This window comes from Struthio camelus, chromosome 10, assembly GCF_040807025.1.
Source record: "Struthio camelus isolate bStrCam1 chromosome 10, bStrCam1.hap1, whole genome shotgun sequence".
Classification (NCBI taxonomy): domain Eukaryota; kingdom Metazoa; phylum Chordata; class Aves; order Struthioniformes; family Struthionidae; genus Struthio; species Struthio camelus.
The window spans coordinates 20,602,863-20,623,091 of NC_090951.1; the positions used below are offsets into that span (position 1 = coordinate 20,602,863).

Genomic DNA, 20,229 nt, shown 5'->3' on the forward strand with positions numbered 1-20,229 from the left:
GCCGGCTCTGGCGGCTGCCGACATCTGTCCCTGCAGCCTCAGGTGCTTGATTTTGTGGTCATCCAAGATGTAGCCCAGCCAGTTGACGGTGCTGGCGTTGTTGCAGAAGACCAGGACGGCCCCGGCAGCCGGCCGGCGGTCCTTGATGAGCTGCAGCAGCTCGGTCAGCTTGTCCCGGCCCTTGACGCGGACGAACTTCTGCGGGACGTGGGGCGGCAGGCAGTGCAGGCTCCGGGTGGCCAGGGTGGTGAAGCGGCCCACGTCGGTGAACTTCCCCAGCACCTGGCTCAGCCCGGCGGGGAAGGTGGCCCCCACCACCACCACCTGCGTCCTCGCCTCCCGGGGGCCGGCCGGGCCGGGGGCACCCGCGGCCAGCGGCGCCTGGGCCAGGATCTCCTCCAGCAGCGGGGCGAAGGAGGCGTCGAGCAGCGCGTCGGCCTCGTCCAGCACCAGCCAGCGCAGCCGCCCCAGCTCCAGCAGGCGCCGGCGCAGCGCGGCCCGCAGCGCCCCGGGGGTGCCGAGCAGCACGGCGGCGCCCGGCGGCGGGGCCCGCAGCTGCCGCCGCAGCCCGCCCGCCGCCCCGCCGCCCTCCAGCGCCCGCACCTGCAGCCCCGCCGGCCGGCACAGCGCCGCCGCCACGCCGCGCACCTGCGCCGCCAGCTCCCGCGACGGCAGCACCACCAGCCCGCGGGGCCGCGCCGGCCCCCCCGCCTCAGGCTCGGCCTCGGCCCCGGGCCGCGCCAGCAGCCCGTCCAGCAGGGGCAGCAGGTAGGCCAGCGTCTTGCCGCTGCCCGTCTCGGCGGCGCAGAGCGCGCTGCGGCCGCGCAGCAGGGCGGGGATGGCCAGGCGCTGCACGGCCGTGGGGCGGCCCACGGCCAGGCCCGGCAGGGCGGCCAGCAGCGCCGGCTGCAGCCCCAGCGCCGCGAAGGAGGCGCGCGGACCCGCCTCGGCGGCGGCGGGCGGCGGCAGGGCCGGGGCCGCCTCCCGCCAGGGCTCCAGCTGGAAGTAGTCGCCGATGGCTTTGCGGTGCTTCCAGCCGGCCGACACCAGGCGCGGCCGCTCCCAGCGCCCCACCGTCACGCAGCGCGGCTGGCTCAGCTCCGGCCGCCGGCTCCGCAGCAGCAGCTGCTGCCCGGTACGCGCCGCCGGGGGCGCCGCCGCCTCCTGCCCGCGCTGGCGGCCCCGCTGCAGGCGCAGCCGCAGGGCCCAGGGGACGCGCACGACGCTGACGCTGCCGCTGCCGGGAGGGGGCTGCGCGCAGCACGACCGCCGGCCCGGCCCCGGCAGCCACGGAAGGCCGCGGCCCAGCGCGCCGCCGCCCAGCGCCATAGCAGCCGTTCACGTGGCAGCGGCGGCGGCGCCGGCGGCGCCGCCTGATGACGCGGCAGCGGTGCTCCGCCCCCTTCCCACCCCCGCCCCAGCCGGAGCCGCGGAGGAGCCACGCGAGGAGGGTGAGCGCGGGGCGCGGGGGGCGCGCGCGCGGCCGTTACCCGCGGGCGCGCGGCCGTTACCTCAGGGCGCGCGGCCGTTACCTCAGGGCGCGGCCCCTCCTCCACCGCGGCCGCCCCTCAGCTGACGGCTGAGCGTCCTTCCCCCCCCCCCCCCCCCCCCCATGCCGCGTCCGGAGGGAGCTAACACGGCCCCGAAGGGCTTTGACAGGGCACGCCCGGAGCTCGTCGTCCGCTGCGGGGGGAGGTAGAGCGGCGGGGGGTCCCCCTGAGCCGGGGGAGGGGGCACGGCCGCCCTCGGGAGCCGGCGGAGCTCGGTCAGGGCCCCACGCAGCCGGCAGCAAGGGCCGCGGGAGCTGAGCAGCCGGCGTGCGAGCTAACATACAGCGGGGTCAGACCTGAGAGGGCTCTGCTCGGGACACAGCGTCAGCCAGGGAGGAAACGGTATTTTGTAACTTCTGCCCCACCGCGCCCTCCTTTTCGGGATTTTCTGTTTCAGAGAGTTCTGCGACAGGAATGACGGTGAACACGCCTCTCTGCTTCAGAGGAAAGAGCATCCTGGCTCCAATGGTGCGAGTTGGAACGTTACCAATGCGTCTTCTTGCTCTGGATTATGGTGCTGAGATAGTGTACTGTGAGGTATGAGGAATGAGCAGATGAGGCAATCTCACCTGAGGACGTGATTAATAAAAAATGAAAAGGATTTGTTTATTGTAACACTTTTTCCTTTTTGCATTTACCTTTCATTAGAAAAACAGGGAAAGGAGGATCTCTGCGGCTCAAGATATCTCCCTTTGAGCACTACTGAAATTCGGGCAGACTCGTATTTTAAGACTACGATTTCCATTCACTTAGCCAAAGCGCTCTCCGTAACAATTTCCTTGCATTTTACTGTTATTTTTTGAAATAGAGTCCTAGCGTTGAAGGCAGTCTTTGACTGACCTACCCTGTCACTCACATAGTTCTGCTGCGTTACCCCAGAGTATCCATACGTCTTGCAGTGCTGCTGTCCTTGCTGCTTGACCACTTTTCTTAAACTGCTTGAAGATGAGATTACTGTTTGCTGTGGTTTGCTATTGGTAGGACTCTGACTCAAGGTGCTTTGTCTTTACTGTTCTTATTGTTGCAGTTCATCAGTATCCCTGTTTTCCCATCAGTGATATGATTAGGTCTTCTCAAATGCAAATGCTGGTACCGATTATATAACTTGGCTAAATTTTCAGTGTGGAATTAGACATAATGTAAATTTGGCTTAAATACCGACCTTTCTAATGACTTAAGTAGTAATCTTTCTAGAAAATGTTTGATCTGTACCGCTAGAATGGGCTGAAAGGAACCGTCAGTCAGAATCTGGCGTTTCACGTGTTCCTCAGGAATCTATATGTCATTTCTCTCATGCTGACTTCCCTTCTTGGGCAGAAGAGAGGATCTTGGATTAGCTCTTAGACAACATTCTGTTTTTATCTAGTTCTTGGCCACAGGTCGCCTTTTATCTCTGTCTTCTAGAATTACAAATGAAGTTTAATTAGTTGAATCACTGATCTGCTCCATTTGGAAGAATGGCTATTGCTGAACGAGTCAGAAGAAATCTCAAAATCCAACAGAACAGTTATCACTGGGTGTCATGAAAACTGGAGATAATGAATTTTTTTTCCTGACAATTTTTTGCACTATCATACTGGACTTTTATCTCTTTTACATTGGATTAAGTCAGAATATATATATTTTAATTCTCTAAGAGGCCAACTGTAGATCATATATAGAGGAATCACAAACATAAAATTATGGGGAGAGCGTCCAGTATCTCTTATACCAAGCCTGTGGATAAAACATGCATCTTACCAGTAACCAAGATCCTCATTACTGGCTGCAGATTTGACAACACCGTTGTGTGGGAAATTTAAGTGAAAATAGTGATGTAGGAATTATTGGGGTTCTTTTGGGGAAAAACAAACAAACGAAAAACAGCAACCCACAAAGGCATTATGCTTATGACCAAAGTCATGGTGTATGAGAAGGTGCTTAATCCAGCACGGCAAACTATATATCAATATACTTTTCCCCGCTCTCCTCCACACACACATTTCTTGCCATGATCCCAGAGACACAGTATCTCGAAAGAGGCTCTCAAACTTACTTAATGAGTTGCAGCATGTAACAAAACTCTTATTCCAGTTATTCCTGTAGCCAAAAACTTGTTGCAGTTTTTGTTGTGTCACCAAAAATAGTCGCCTACATTGTCTTTTTTTTTTTCACGTTGCTAGTATTTAAAAAGATACAGGAGATTTAAGACGCCTTTGACATGGATTAATTTTTGCACTTAGAGAGCAGTTAGATCTCTATCTTAATACATTTTATCAGGGAAATTCTACTATATGGTTTTTTTTTTTTTTTAAGAACTGACCAGATAATATAAAAAAAAAACATGTTTTGGGCAGTTACACTGTAGTTGCTTGGCAACCGAACAGCATAGATAAGTGCATTTTATAACTTCAGTTCTGTATGGTTAAACTTCAAAAGAAAAGCTTCATTTTCTGATTTATCCCTTTCCTCTTCTCCCCGTAACATTTCAGAATTCAGAGCTGTTTCAGAACTTACCATGAACAGTACCAGATGAGGAGCGTGAGTTAAAAATTTAAGTTAAATTAAAAGCACTTCCGTTAAGCTCTGTAGTATGATGCAAGCAGATTGAGATTAGACTGAGTCTTGTTTTACTTGCCAAAACAGAGAGTCTGCAGTAATCTGAATTTCTTCAGTTAGTTAGCACTATGGCAAGTTCTTTCTCAATGTGTGTAGCAGTTGAATTTACAACTGCGCATTTATTTTAGCAGCTAACAAGTTATATTAGCTCGAGCTGTAGCCCTCTGCCAAACAAGGGCAGTAAGTGTGACTTAAAGCTCACCTATACTCAAATTAAGGAGCTATATTTGAGAAAAGGACTCAAATGTTGTCCTTTAATGAACTGAAACTCTTAACTCTGAAATTAGGCTAATATGTGCAGATTGGTATTGGGTTTCTTCTAAAGAAGACCACAAATACAGAGAACCCTTAAGATCTTAGGATAGATGTCTTAAATGTCTTAAAACGTAATCTTATTATTTTGTTCACTTATGTATTTGGCCAGTACAAATCCAGATCAATTCTTGAGGAAGTCCTGTCACTGTAACATTGAGTTATCTTTCCTTTCCACTCTTGATAATTCATCCTGCTTTTTGTTTCCGGCTTGGTAGATAGATGTTTGAACAAAACTTTTCTTCTAGGACTATATAAACACTTCATCTTTCTGTTCATGTTATGAAGCTTTCATTGAGCATTGTTGTGTAATTAAACTCTTCATTTACGTTCTTTTTCTATAACTGATATTTGGTATCTCTAGACAGTTATTTTTGTTAAATAAAGTGGGACAATTATCGAGAACTGGATAGCTTACATACTTCAACTCACTCAGCTATTTTTATTCTTTGTTCTCAGGAGCTGATTGACATAAAGATGCTGCAGTGTAAGAGGGTTGTAAATGGCAAGTACAGCATTTTTTGTTAATATCTTTAAGCATTCTTTTATTCCAGTCAAGAGAAAAAATAAGTATTTTTCTGAAATAATTGTATAGTGATTACAATGAGGTATCAGTACATATAATCTCCCTAAACGGTGGCTAGATGCTAGAATAAGTTTTTTAAGACCCGCCTTACACCTGTCTGCTGCTCTGCAGTTTTCCACGTTCAGTTTCCCTTCTTAAGGGATTTCAATAGTTTAGCCAGTGTCCCTCAGGAAAGCCAAAAACCTTTTCTCGAGGGCAGAGCTAATATATTAGTAACTTACAGTTTGGTATTCTTATTTGGATCCTAACACACAGTCTTCTTTCCTTCCCCACCATCTCTAGTATTTTAATATACTTGCTGCTCGAACTTTTCCCTCACTCTAGCTTATCTTCTAGACCTATTTCTAGATTTCAGCAGTAAAAATTCAGAGGGCTAAAAAAAGTGTCTTTGCCTACTAAGACTCAGTCATATATACCCACTGTATGTTATCTGCTGTTTTTTTGTGTGTGTAGGACTACTCCTTTGTAAATCCATCTTCATACAGGCTTCGCTCTTTGGAACTCTTTTTTTCCCCCCTAGATGAGTGTATATGTCCTTTTTTTCTGGAGCTTTTTCCTTCATTAATTCTAGTCTGCTCTGACTTGGTTCTAACATTGCTTTTCATAGAATCAGACATCCTCTATTTCTTCTCCTTGAGAGGACTGCCCATGGTGGACAGGACTTGCCAGTTATACGCTACTGATTGGCAACTCATCCCATAGTCTTAAAACAAGCCCACCTGTCTGAAACTTGACTGATAAGATTTCTAATCTCAAATTATTTTCTCATGCATCACACACAGTTATTTAACTGATTCAGACTGAAATATTAAGACCTAATTTCCCCCTCCCAGCAACAAAATAGAAGAAACGAGGAGCAGAAAGACAAGAGTTTGAAGAGGGAAATTGGGGAACATCAGACTAAGGTTATGAGAACAAATTAAGCCAGCAACGTTAGATCAAAAAATTTCAGAACTCTTTCAGAAAAGAGAGTTCATATCAAATTTCTGTTAAAGTTTCTTTTGAAAACCTGTTGGATTAAGATCACTTATTAAATTCTGTAGACAGCGTTGGCCCTTTAATTCTTTCATTTTGTTCAACCTGTTCTACTGAGGGTAAGCATTAGGCAGCTGTGTGAAGCAGAAGTTTCACACTGAGATGTGTTTTATTTGCACTTAAAATTAAAAAACTTAAATTAGTGGTTGTTTCCATTCTCTACTGCTTCATTCATATAATTATGTTAAATACCAGTTATATGTTTTGTCACTACGTATTAAAATTCTTTAGGGTTAAATGAGCTTTCCCCTCAGTGTGTTTTTTTTTTAGAGGTCTGATAAGCTATACTGCTTATGTTCTTAATCTTCTGATTTACAAGTATTTAAGCAGAAATTTTATTCAGGGATTAGTTTGACTTTCTTCAGAAGTAGCTAGAATCCATCTTGAAATGCATGCTTGATCATCCACTCGAGGCTGTACGAGCTAGTTGATTCCATTTGTGAAATAATTTAAGGGACTCCTTAACAGTAATCTTCACAATAGTACTTTTGAAGGTTAAAAATTGCCATCTCTGTATTGTTTGATTTATAGAAAACAGTGATCTAGCACAACCAAGAAAGCATGTTTTATCATTCTTTGATGTGTGGAGGAATCACACAGCAGAATAGTTGGGATTTTCTTAATGTTTCTTACTGAATAGTCTGAGTAAAATAAGATAGCTGACATGAAGTAGACCCATTTTTAGGTTCCAGCACCCATAAGCAAAGAAGTGATGTCCTGCCAAATGCAGTGCCTCATGCATTTGGACTCTGATTTATCTGGCTTTCAGATTTTATCCACATAAGTGTTAAATGGCTCATTGAGCACTCTAAAAGCAGATGCAGTTTGATTCTAAAAATTTTTATCCCCAGAGGAGTGAAATTTAACTGAAGTGTGAAGGGTGCAGAGCACCCTTTGGCCCTTCATCTGCCCCAGAATAGTTTAGGGAGATTGCCAGTTTCATCAGACAAAAATGGTGATCACAGGGGCACAGAGGTTAGGTATTCTTGGGATGGATTAGTGTGCTTTGTTTAATATTTAGTCTCATTTTTTTCTTCTTAAAATATGGAGCCCATTTACTTTTTCTGGAAACTGATATGTTAGATTTATGTAACTGTTGATGCCAGCTGCCTGTCTGTTCTAGCTGTATTTATAAAAAGGAACATTTGGATGGTATAAGTGGTATCTGCTAGCCAACTACATGATAGTTGTTCCTGCAGAATTAAATTTATTGACATTCCAATTTAACTTTGAAATTTGCTGGTCTTTGTATTAACAATTATTGACTGGAAGTTTACATTGTTTTCCAGCAAACAGTATTAGTCAAAATGTTCATTTTAGACATACAGTTATTTTCAATCCTTCAGGCTGTAGTAAATTCTTACTAAGCCCCTTACACCTGTCAGTGTTGTTCAATAGCCTTCAGTTGCAACTCTGAACTCAGTTCCTATGGAACTGGCACAGTGTTTCATTGATTATTCTGGCATTCTTTTAGTATCTAAGGGCATTTTGCAAAGCCGGGTGAAGACAGAAGAAGGGGAATTCTTTGCTTGTAGCTTAGGCTGTTCCCAGAATCACAGAATGGTTGGGGTTGGAAGGGACCTCTGGAGATCAGCTAGTCCAACCCCCCTGCTCAAGCAGGGTTGTCTGGAGCACGTTGGCCAGGACTGTGTCCAGACAGCTGACAACCTGTTCTGGGCAACCTGTTCCAGTGCTCTGTCACCCGCACAATAAAGAAGCTTTTCCTTATGTTCAGACAGAGCTTCCCGTGTTTCAGTTTGTGCCCGTTGCCTCTTGGGCTATTGCTGGGCACCGCCGGGAAGAGTCTGGCCCCCTCCTCTTGGCACCCTCCCTTCAGGTATTTATACACATTGATCAGCTCCCCCCCTCAGTCTTCTCTTCTCCAGGCTGAACAGGCCCAGCTCTCTCAGCCTTTCCTCATAGGAGAGATGCTCGAGGCCCTTCATCATCTTAGTAGCCCTTCGCTGGACTTGCTCCAGTAGCGCCATGTCTCTCTTGTAGTGGGGAGCCCGGAACTGGACCCAGCATTCCAGAGGCGGCCGCACCAGGGCTGAGTAGAGGGGCAGGATCTCCTCCCTCGACCTGCTGGCAACGCTCTTCCTAACGCAGCCCAGGATAGCACTGGCCTTCTTGGACATGGGGCACATTGCTGTCTCATGGTCAGCTTCATGTCCACCAGGACTCCCAGGTCCTTCTCGGCAGAGCTACTTTCCAACAGGTCAGCCCCCAGCCTGTACTGGTGCATGGGGTTATTCCTCCCTAGGTGCAGGACCCTGCACTTGCCCTTGTTGAACTTCAGGAGGTTCCCCTCTGCCTATCTCTCCAGCCTGTCGAGGTCCCTCTGACTGGCAGCACAGCCCTCTGGGGTAGCAGCCACTCCTCCCAGTTTAGTAGCATCAGTCAACTTGCTGAGGAGGTGCTCTGTCCCTTCGTCCAGGTCATATTCAGCCTTTTGAAAGCAAAATGGGTCTGCTCTTAGAAAAACTGTAGCTGAATTAAGCTGTTCTCTTTCAATTAGAAAGAAACAAATTAGAGGGATATAATCTAGCTCAAAGGGATATAAAAACCAGTCCATTTAGAACACTAAAATTTGTTGATATATTTGATATGTTGTGTCCTATTAAAATACTTGCACAGAACAGAAAAAAATACGCTGTTGGATTAGTTTAATTACAAGGATTCGATGAGTTTCCTGTTTAACTCTTTGACAGGGTCACTGGATGAGCAGGTATAGGCCTTGTAAAGTGAAAGATTTTATAGTTCTAGCTCATAGAATTATCTGTTTCGCATTTAATTAAGAAAAATGGAATCAGTGTTGGAAAACATTACTTAGGTTGCAGCATCATGCTTCCTGACAGTAGGTGAAAGAAAATATTAACTGGAATAGACAAGACGTTAAAATTACAGTGCATTGCTTAAAATGTTGAAGCTTTTTGTTTTATGTGGGTTACAAAGACAAACAAGAAAATTGTAATTAACAGATAACCCTCCTCAAACTCTGTATCTTTATACAAGCTCCAGCCTCTCCTTCTCTAACGTCTTTGTATGGCATCATAATAACGAATAAACAAACCAAAAAATCCTTGTTTTTGCAGAAGAATGGTTTTTGCATGTATACATGCTACTATCAAATCTAATTTCCTGAACAAACTGCTAGTACTAGTTTTAAAGCCTTGCAGTTTTTCCCGAAAAGTTTGATGATGTCCAAGAAATCAATTCATTTCACTGCAGTGGAGACAGTTTTCAAAGATGAGTCTTCACAAATGTTAGCAGTTTGTGAGATTATAATATACATGCTTTTTAGACTACTGCAATAAGGGAACAAGATATACACAATTTCACTGTTTGCCATTCTTTCCTTAACTTGAGGTCCGTTGGCTATATGTGGCCTAACTTGTTTTTCAGTTTTTACAGGCCAGTTCTTACAAGGGTGTCTTTGAGACCTCCACAAAGACAACAACTGAGTGGGATGAGACTTCTGTTCCTTACAGGAGAAGAAAAGTCAGCTATAAATCCATTTTCCACTCCTGTCCCTTCCCAAAGATGATACCAGTGTGTTCATTCTGGGTGATTAATCTTCAGGCTTATTCTGGTGGTATTGCTTGCCCACCAAACAGGCTAGGGGATGCTTCAGGGGTACTATGGGAGAGAAGCAGCGATGTGCAAGAAATGTTCTACAGAGACATACAGCAGGCAGGGTCCTGTTAGTTCTAGCATTTTATTTATATAGAAGTTATGTAATCGTGTGGCTTCCTTTATGATTACAAATGTGTGTTATTTTTGTCTGTTTTATCTGTTTCTCATTTCATATAGAAATACTTGAAACGGTGGACTTTGTTGCACCTAATGAAAGAGTTGTTTTCAGAACTTGTGAAAGGGAGAGACACTGCGTTGTCTTTCAGATGGTAAGAAACCAACAGGAGGTAGTCTTCTGATAACAACACGGATTAATGTTGCCAGCACTACATGGTTTAACGAAGTCTAAATAGCTGTCTGTATTGCAGATTAGCCATTCGCAGATTAGCCATTCTCTGATGTTTCGGGTGGAGATATAATTTCACACCAAATGCGCTGCAGGAATTCAGATCTATTTGTATGCATGTAGCCGACATGCTAAATTAAAAGTTCTTTCTACAGCTGTTTTCAGAAGAGCTGATTAAAATGAATTCTGTGCTCTATGAAAGCTCCTTGTTTTCTCAGCAGACATTACTAAAATTCCGAACATACAGGTACTGAAGCTAAATTATACTGATGCTTGTTCATACTCTTAAATCTTGCACTGTGAACAGTCTCACTCCAAAGACTAAAAGCAACGGCATTCTTTAGTCTAGATAAGAGAGGATCTGTGTGTGTATTAACATTGCACAAATGGATTAAAGGCTGCTAGAGAGAAAAGGGTGATAATATGGTCTTTGAGAGTGCTGGCTATGGGATGAGATAATGAGGGAAAAGTGGTACAGACTGTATTAGACGTTGGAAAGGACCCTTTTAAGTAATAACAACTCTGGAAGAGGCCGCTTGTAAAGGCTGTAGAGTCTTTGTCAGTGGAGCTTCTTAAGAACAGGATAAATAAATATCTAAGGGGCTAGGAACATTTGATACTGCTCTAGGATAAGAGAGTGGACTGACCTCTCAAGGTCCGTTTCTGCCTCACGTATTGTCATTCAGTGGATAGCTTAATATATGCTTTAGCTAAATGTTTTTGCTATCTGTTGTGCTCTGAACGGGTCTCTGTCACTTTCCAATTATGTGCACTAATTGCTTAGAGCAAATAGTTACACACCTCTGCAAGTGAACACAGTTTTTATTCACTTAATACTATTTTGTAAATACATCTTCTTCTTTCACCAACAGGGTTCAGCAGATGCTGAAAGAGCACTGGCAGTAGCTAAGCTTGTGTAAGTTATCTTCTCTCCCTGCCTTTTTCTACCCTGTGTTGGTTTGAGTTTTTTGTACAAAGGAGTTATCCTGGAAGACAAAATACAATGATTAGGAGAGGGTCAAGATGGATCTTGATAGGACCTTTTTTAACAAGGTCAAGGAAAGTTCTGTATGCCAAAGTGTTGCAAGAGGTGCGCAGTAAAGCATAGCAGTGATCTGCCTCTAAAAAAGCCGATAGTATAATGGTGTAAACTGTCTGTACTTGCAACTTCTATTTAAAGTAATTCTTTCTCAAAGCAGCAGCTGCATGGTTGCTTTACTGGGATTGTTGGCTGTTCACTAGAGGAGCTGATGTGTCCTTGATCTCTGCAATATGTAATTTCTCTTTGTATTGCAGTACCTGAAAATAAGACCAATATGCCTAAAAATGTCTCTTATTCTTTCTGATTTTAAGCCCTCAAGAAAGGATTGTGCAAAAATGAAAAGTGCTTCTCAAACCTTTTTGAAAGGTGTTATTTAATTTAAGATGTTTCCATTTTAAATAGATGGAAACTGAGATGACTGGGTTTAGTGACAGTGGTGAATCTGCTGCATTGGATATATTCACATATGGTGAATATGACTTAATCCCATACAAATATATTTTAGATCAGTGTTTGCAGCCTCCGCACAGCACTGGCAGTTGAAACCTGTGGACAGACAGGTGTTTAGATTACCATTAAGACAGGTACTTAACTTAAATAAGTGAGAAGCTAAAAATTCAGAAGTTCATATGGAAATTTAACATTAAATTCTCATCTAAGCCCCTTGACAATGAAATAGGCTTCCTGACAAGATGTGTATTTCCCGCTTGTTGTTCTAACATGATGAAATACATTTTTATTGTTCGTTTTGTTTCTTTCAGGGAGAGTGATGTAGCTGGTATTGATATCAACATGGGCTGCCCAAAAGAATATTCTACTAAGGTAAGTGGATTTCTATTACTCTTAAATAATCTTTTTCTTCCTTAGTGGCATGGAGTGCCAAATGCGTGTTCTGGTTTTCTGGGTTGAACAAATAGAAGCAGTGAAACTTTATGCGGATATACTATGCTTTGTCTTTGTGAAAAACAGCAGTGTCTTGAAGGTACTATGGCCTTAATCCAATGAAATAACCTAGTGTGACAGAAATCTCACTTAAGAATAGGGCTGATCATGTAATGAAACCTACCATATCCTTCAGTGGGTAAGCATCTGTGGTGTTTCTAAGTGAAGGTTAGTCTGGACATTTAGCATTGAGCAAGTGGTGATTGCATTTTCTGTCAAGACAATTGCTGAGTATTGAGAAGAACTTAGTAAGGTTGTTAAATTGTATTATTGTACAAAGTTAAAACTGAAGTTATTTAGAATTCTGAAAATTCTAACAGGCTATGTTGTATTTTGCACTTAAAACTTCATTTAATCCTGCCTTGCAGAACTTAATTTTATGTTTTTCTTGAGGTTGCTAATTTGTTGGATGAGTGAAATATGTTCTGCTTAATCTTAGAAAACATAGGAATCACAGTTCAGTTCAGTGTCTGAGCAAGAAAATATTCACAACAAATTTACAATGGTGAATTGAAGAACGGATCAATTTTAACTAGGAGCAGGGTAGATCAGTTAATACTCTATCTTGAGGCAAGCATATGCAACACTAAGCTAGTCCTGTATCGTCTGCGGCCAAAACGCATTAGTCCAACCGACTCCTAGCACTGTTAAGCCAATTAGTGTATGAATAAGTAAATTAGACCATGTTGCTTCATCTTTATATCAAACAGACATGCAAAAATAACTAGAGAAAATTTGCAGTTATTGTTAAAGGGAAAGAACTTCACAGAATCTGGGAGTAGTTGGTTTTGGAAGGAACATCTGGAGAACTTCTGGTCCAACCCCCCTGCTCAGTCAGGGTCAGCTAGAGCCTAGTTGCCCAGGAGTATGTTCAGCTGGTTTTGCAGATCTCCAAGGACTGAGACTCCGCAATCTCTCTGGGCAACCTGTTCCAGGGTTCAGCCAATCTTAGAGTAAAGGAAGTGTTTTCATTTCTTCAAGCAGAATTTCCTGTGTCTGAGTTTTTGCCCATTGTGTCTTATCCTTCAGTTCAGAAGACTCAAAACTTCATTCCAGGGAAGAAGCCTAGTTGTTGCCTGTAAATTTTCTGTTCTCCTCTCTTTGTAATATTGGCATTTCTAGCATTTGGAACATTTCTCTGTCATATACAACTGTAATGCTTCACCCTTCAAACAGAAAAAACAATATATCTATATAGGCAATACTTTCAACTTCCTGGTTCTGTTTTGCCTTCTATTACATTTGGAAGCTTTTTACTGTCCTCTTACTAAAGCACAGGGGCAAATGTAAATGGTAACTGGAGATGTGCCCTACTTCCAAGCATCAATCCAGATCGCCTGTGGACCAAGTGAACCTTGGGGGACCGACTTGCATCTTGGAGTTTTGGAGCAGAAGAACTGAAGGGCCCTAATGACTGTACATAGAATATGTAACAGACAGCTGATGTTTTCCTGTGACAGATTGCTTTTCTTTTGGAGCATGTGATGAAAATAAGAATGTGGGACACCTTTTAGGTATCTAGTGTTTTCACTTTAATAGTCTAGGGTTTCAGCCTGGACCTGGCAATACTGAATGTTCCAGGAGATGGCGCAAGAAAAGCATAGACTGGATCCATTTATAGGGAGCATTTTTTATTTCACCACTTTTACTTTCCTCGGCTGGCTTGCACTCTGAAAAACAATGACTTACGTTTCTTCTATTATGTTTTATCTAATGTGACTTATGAATAGTGTTACCATATACATTTCTAAGGTTTTTCTGTTTTACTCCATTAACTTTTTTGTTTCAATGATAACTTCTGAAAATGACAAGGTAAATGGCATATGGTGAAAACAGATGGTTGGGGTCTTTCTAAAGTCAACATTTAATTTCTCCTTGTTTGGAGCTTTTTTTTATGTCATATAAGTGTTTCCACATAGTTAAGTTCAGCAGTTTCTAGACTTTCATTTTTTTCCAGATAACTTTTGAGATAAAGTGGTATCGACCAGAAACTATAGTCATGCTGAGGACATGTCATTAAATTCATAATGGTTTGATGATATTTCCAGTGATATTTTCTTTAGCCTTTATTATTTTATTCTATATTGTAACTAATTACATGGAAAATGATTTTATCTTTCCAATGAAATCATAATTAAGAACAGAACACCAACACATTCATCCTGTACTGGGATGAAATATAAAAAATTCAAATGCTGGTGAGTAGTTATTTTCTGATAGTAATATTGGGTCAAACAAGTTCATACTTACCAGAACTTATTTCTTACAGTTGCCTGTTGGCCTCAAGACTTATGCATGTAGATGAGGTAATGCAGAAAGAACAGCTAGATTATTAAATAAAATTATTACAGTATTCGGAATTCCTGTTTTATACAGCCACTTAATTTGTATTAGACTGTTTTGCTAGGTTTATAGTGTAATGGCAGAAACTACTGACATCAGGACCTCTCAAAGAGCGTGTCACGCTGAAACAATACATCCGTTCTGCTGTCACTTAATAAGTAGAAAACAGATGATTACAGTTGCTAAAAACAGCTTTTTGAAATCCCGTCTGCTCCTTAAAATAGTGGGAGCAAGTTGTGCCCTGAGTTACCGCTTAATCATTCTGATGTAACTCTAGGAAAAGTGTTATTTCACCAGAGTGTTAGCTTACATTCCTGCATTTCAGATTTTGCCATTTTCCTACATTAATTTTCTTCTCTTAAGGCTATTTTTGCTGTGGTCTGCTATTAGGCAAAATAATTGAGTTGCCAAATTGTTTGCATTTTTCATGTTTCTAGTGTGTAACAGTTTCTTTATATTTTCCCAGGGAGGTATGGGAGCAGCACTGCTGTCTGATCCTGACAAAATAGAGTCTGTAAGTATCACCTTAAAGTCTTAAAGTCTTAAAGTGCCTTGGAAAATATAGTGTGCAGGGCTCAAGTAGTGGCTCTATTAGAAGCAGAGATGAATGCATAGAAGACAGAGTTGTAAAAGATAGAGTGAAATAATCAATTATGAATATTAAAAGTAAGGATAAATGATATTCCTGATTTAGTAGTTCTTGTCATTGCTTGGACTGTAAAATTGCTATTGTCATCCTTTTCAGTTTTAAAACTTTCACAGTGTGGTGCCATATTTGCAGAGGCAAGAGTTATATGTATATTCCTAAAGGCTTCTAAGTCTCCAGATATTAAACAGAGTCCAGATATTGCTCTGGGTATCTAGGAACATTTTCAGCGTATAATTCTTTTATTTTCTTTCTTTTTTAATAGATGAGACTTCATAGTTCAGAGGAGTAGATTGTGAACTGAGTCTTGCTTCCCCTCAGCTTTTAGTCCCTTGCTATATCCTTTTCCAGAGTTCTTGGGGGCAATTCTAGTTTAGAGTTTGCCTCCCAGTAATAACTGAATCCTGGTAAACAATGGCAAATGTTTCAAGGCAGTCATTCTTTATTTCTTTCACTATCTAATGTATGCAGATCTGGACTAAGCACAACATACCATATGCATTTCTCTGCCTGTTTCCAGATCAATTTTAAGTGTGCTTTGTATTAAGGGTTCTTTGGTGTACGTCAGTCTTTTGAAGCAACTAGAATTTCTTCACTCCTCTACATGACTCTCTTTCCTGAATAATAGCGTGTCACTTTCTGACCCTTGCATTTCACACCTTTCCCTTCTAAGATGATGAGACAGTCTTTCTTTTCTAAACCTTCCCTCTTAGTGTGATAGTGCCATTCAGCTATGCAGGATAATCAGACTTCTCTAGTTCCCACAAGCTGATCCGTTGCTTTAGTTACTGTTCATCATAAACGCAGACATGAAAACAGGTTGTTCTATGTCATTCGTCATTCTCTGAGGATGCGTTGTTAGAAGCGCATGTCATCAAAGTTAAAGCCATCACCCAGTGTTAGCCTTTTGCCAAATGTAAGAATCTCCTCACACCAAGAGCTACAGCATCAACCAACTTCATGAACAGACCATTCTTACACTTGAAGCATTATTAGTCCTACCAAAGCATAATGTGTGATAGACATGGTACAGCCTTCAAATAGTTTTGCAGTTTTTAATGGCATACATGTTAGCAGAGCTCTGAAAGAGCTGCTATATAGCCTTAGTGTAACTGCTGTCAGTCTGAACCACGGTTCTCCCTTAACTCTGTGACTGCTTACCAGTCCTGGCTGATGTATTTTACATTGGTGTCCCATATGAAAACTTATAAACCAGGGTCATTCAATGACTTTTGAATACCATGTAGGTCTTCAAAGCATATGTGCGCGATTCTTACTTGTTTGATGTCTGGATGGTGGGCTTCTCTTTCCTCAATGTCAGGAGAAATATGTTGCATTTAGATCTCCAGAGTAATGCTGAGCAAAATGTGATGGTGGGGTAAAGAAAGAGTTGCTGGGATTCTTTCTGAAAGTTAATGTTGTTCTCCATTTCATCTTCCTTTTGAAGACAATCTTCACAAGTCAGGAAACAGGCTGGAAGGAACATCTGTCAAGCAGGTGGATAGTATCCACTCATGCCAGGCAAGATTTAAGTGGAATAGACCAGACCTGTTTGTTTACTCTCATCAGCCAAAGGGAAAAGTCTTGATCTTAAAACATTTTTAGAGAAGGTCTGTATCACTATCTCTATTTTTCCAAAAGAGAAAGCAGAATCAGGTAAGTGTTACCTGCATTAAGTCAGTTAGCAGTACAGGCAACGGAACTGGAACTGGAACCCAATCTTTGGAGGCCTATATGGTAATCCATCCAGTAGGTGAGGTAAATGATACTAGCAGAAATTGAATTGTAATGGATGATACATGAGGTGATGAAGACTGAAAGAAAAATTTTAGGAATGCAAATAGAGAGGAAAATATTTAGCAGGCTGGAAGTAAGTCCAGCAAAAACATCTCTTGCAGGAATGAGAGGCAGTTGGAAAGATGATTGTTAATAACTTCTTTTCTCCCCTACCACCATTAAATTTTGCTTAGATGTTCTTCAGAAGAGCAGGGAATTAGATGTTCAGAAACTTAGAATCATTCTTTTCAACTCCAAGAGTTAATAGGCAGGAAATCATAGGCACAAAAATTACTTTTAGCCAACTGCAAGGGGGTGACTAAACCTAGAGCCTGAGAAAACATCTGAAGTTATAGCTACGAGCTTTTCATAAGGCTAAAGTGTAAGATTTGGTTCTCACATTGGAAACCTTAATGAGGCTGGAACCTATAATAACGTTTGTTTATGATGGTATTACAAGAAAAATATTACAGTGGATATGTTTGGTGGAAAGTGAAGTCATTTCAGTCTGTTTTATATGTAAAAATGAATTAATTAAAAATACTAAAGAGAAGTATTAGTTTTTAGATAATTTTCTTGGACGTTACTGTTTTAATCAAGAAAACACCACTGAGAAATGATTTGAGTAGTCTGGCAATGCAAGGCAACACTCATTTGCTTGTCAGCTGTCCTAAGCATAAGCACTTGAGAATGCTATCTATAAAAGCTCATTTCTGTATTGGTAACCTAATAAGTACAGTAACATTAACAAAATTTAAGTTTCTTAATATGCACAACTCTGAATGAAACAATTTACCTGTAATTCCAGCAGTGTTACACAAAGGCAGTGGACTCAGAATAAAAACATATGCAGGATAATATCTCAGAGAAACAGTTGAAAAATACAGTATTTTTCTAATAACAGTCAGGATCAGCTGGTTTCCGCTTTCTTGTTTAGGGAGCTATTGGATATCTGGTACCATTTTCCAATAGGCTCTGATTAGTCGGTTTGTAGTCCTGTGTTGACTAATCCATTACTTGCCTCTCTTGTTTAAATACGGTCTGTTGGGTTTAAATGTGTCCTGTGAAGAGGAGATTCTTCCCCTAGTTCAGTTTTTAAATGGCTAAACTAACAAATGCCCCTTTCTCTGCTTATTCTGAGTTTGTTTTAATGAATAAAATATGCTTTGTGTTAAGCATGGAATTCAGTTTACAATTTTTGTTTTCTTTTAGAAAATTCACTGGCATTGATGCTTGATTTTTTTACTCTGTCATTTTTTCCATTTTGAAGGCTTTTTTCTCTTTAAAAAAGCTCTTTTTAGTGAGTAATTAGATTTAGTTTTCATAAGAAGCTTGGAGTTCAAATACGAGAAAACTAGGAAGACAGTTGTATGAAAATGAAAAATTTTTGCCCTTCTTTTTGGAAAGGACAGAATTTACTTGTCATCTTAGCAAATTGTAAAAGCAGCATTAAAACTTTAGCAGTTAATTGCTCTATAAAAATCCAGTTAGAAAAAGGAGTGGAAATAAAAATGGCTTAGACTAGAAATCGGTTCACTTCTCTTAGCTGAAATGAATTATATACTCAATTATAGACTGTGTGTGTTCCTCTGGCATGTAAGATAGTTTACAGAGGTACAATAATTAGTATTATATTATTCTAATTTCTTTGTGTATTCAAGAGAGAAGGAAGGAGAGCTTTATTCATGTCACTTTTGTGATGACAATTTTCTTTCCTTTTTTTCAGATACTGACTACTCTTGTTAAAGGGATTTGTAAACCAGTAACCTGCAAAATCCGCATTTTGCCCTCAGTAAGAGCATAAATCATTATGCTGAAGTGTTTTACTTTTAAGTTTAATTTTGTGATTTAAAATCGGTTGGTATATATGGCATCCTAATATAGTGACATTTTAGACCTGTTATTTTGGAATAGTATTTGGAATTATAATTTCTGTTTGGGATGCCAAACTTAGATTCTCCTCTGTAATTTAAAAGCTTAAGAAAACAGCAAACATTAAATGTCTACACGTGTCTGATGAATTCCACATGTGGAGTTCTGTAGTAAAAGTATCTTAGTTCTGTTTGTCTTGACCCACTGAGTTAATCCCAGAGCTTTTGTTGGTGGACAAGCACTAAATGAAAATAAAAAAGGAAAAGAGACACTCTTATTCTAGAAAAAGTTTGCTACATGTGGAATTGATTGTGAGTAATATCGTGTTTAGATAAGAACAATGCGATGAACTTTGAATTTTTGGACAGTCCTCTTGAAGTTTAACCAAGAGGAGAAGACCAAGCCCTAAAATTACTTCTCCAACTTCTGAGATTCATGGTAACAATAAAGATTTCACAGATTAAATTGTGTTTATGAAAGAAACTACCTGTGCTGTATAAACTACTTGTATTCTACAGATCTAGGAGATTTTGCTTTACTTGACTCCTTACTTACTGTATGTGCGAAGAGAGCAGTAATATGACACATTTAAAATAACTTCTGCAGCCTTTTGGGAAAGTTTTTGATAGACTGAAGCACTACAGTTGCGGGCCTATGCAAAGAGATTCATAATCTTCATTCTCAAAAGCAACATCTTCATCACAATTTTAGAATAACTTTTTTCTGGATAGATTGTTACGGTCCTTTGTTTGATCTTTACTTCTCTGAAACGTGCAGCAGAGTGAATTTTTTTAACATACTCCTTATATGCAAAGAAAATATTTCTATGAATAGAGGGAAAACTTGAGAGTAGTAAAAACAAACCTTTTTCCCTTAGTTTAAAAGTTTGTATCAGGAAATTGGCTTTTAAAGGAAATTATGGTAGGACTGTTGTTTTGCCCAAGTGGTTATATTTTGTATTGTCAATATTTTTCTAAAGTGTAATTATTAAGAATGTAATAAAAATATATGGATTTATTTTTTTTATAGCTGATGTAGTTTCTTATCAGATTTTCTTTTCAGTTGAATTCTCTACATATATTTTAAAGCTCCAGGAGTTGTTCTGTCTTCTCTTTTAATGACCTATTATTTTGCAAATGTGTTTTTAATTACCTGCATAGTTACTGTGGTTGCAAATGAACTGCTTCTGTAGGTGGATGAACTGTAACTAGCTATTGTTCAAAAATCATTTATCCATCTACTTAAAATTATTATATAGACAAATGAAGCCTGTGTGACAAGATCATTTTGTTTTCAAAGTGTTGCCTAATACCATTAAATCGAAGAACTGGCACCTCTCCTTTCTATTTTCTACAACTATCCTAGAATCTCTTCCTTTTTGTTTCAAGCTGCTTTTGCGTAGCATGTCTTCCATCAGAACAGCAGGTGAGCTTCTATCTCTCTGTCCATGCGAGCTGGTAGATGTTACGTTTTTCAAAGACTGAATGTGCTATTTTCTAATGAGCCATAGATCACTCTCCAGCTTTTGAAAAGAAAATTGGCCTC

The 20,229-nt window shown here is 41.3% G+C and overlaps 1 protein-coding gene across 2 annotated transcripts in view; it reads left to right on the forward strand.

The window, feature by feature from the left end:
- Positions 1 to 974: 974 nt before the first annotated feature.
- Positions 975 to 20,229, forward strand: part of DUS2 (dihydrouridine synthase 2) — a 30,656-nt gene continuing 11,401 nt past the window's right edge. The window contains exons 1-8 of one of the 2 annotated variants that reach the window (XM_068955508.1): positions 975 to 1,451; positions 1,948 to 2,087; positions 4,920 to 4,965; positions 9,895 to 9,986; positions 10,936 to 10,979; positions 11,867 to 11,927; positions 14,857 to 14,904; positions 18,539 to 18,604. In XM_068955508.1, coding sequence (XP_068811609.1) covers positions 1,016 to 1,451; positions 1,948 to 2,087; positions 4,920 to 4,965; positions 9,895 to 9,986; positions 10,936 to 10,979; positions 11,867 to 11,927; positions 14,857 to 14,904; positions 18,539 to 18,604 — 933 coding nt within the window. In that variant the 5' untranslated portion in view covers positions 975 to 1,015. Of the gene's footprint in view, positions 1,696 to 1,947; positions 2,088 to 4,919; positions 4,966 to 9,894; positions 9,987 to 10,935; positions 10,980 to 11,866; positions 11,928 to 14,856; positions 14,905 to 18,538; positions 18,605 to 20,229 lie in introns of both variants that reach the window. The other variant, XM_068955509.1, reaches the window with a different exon arrangement.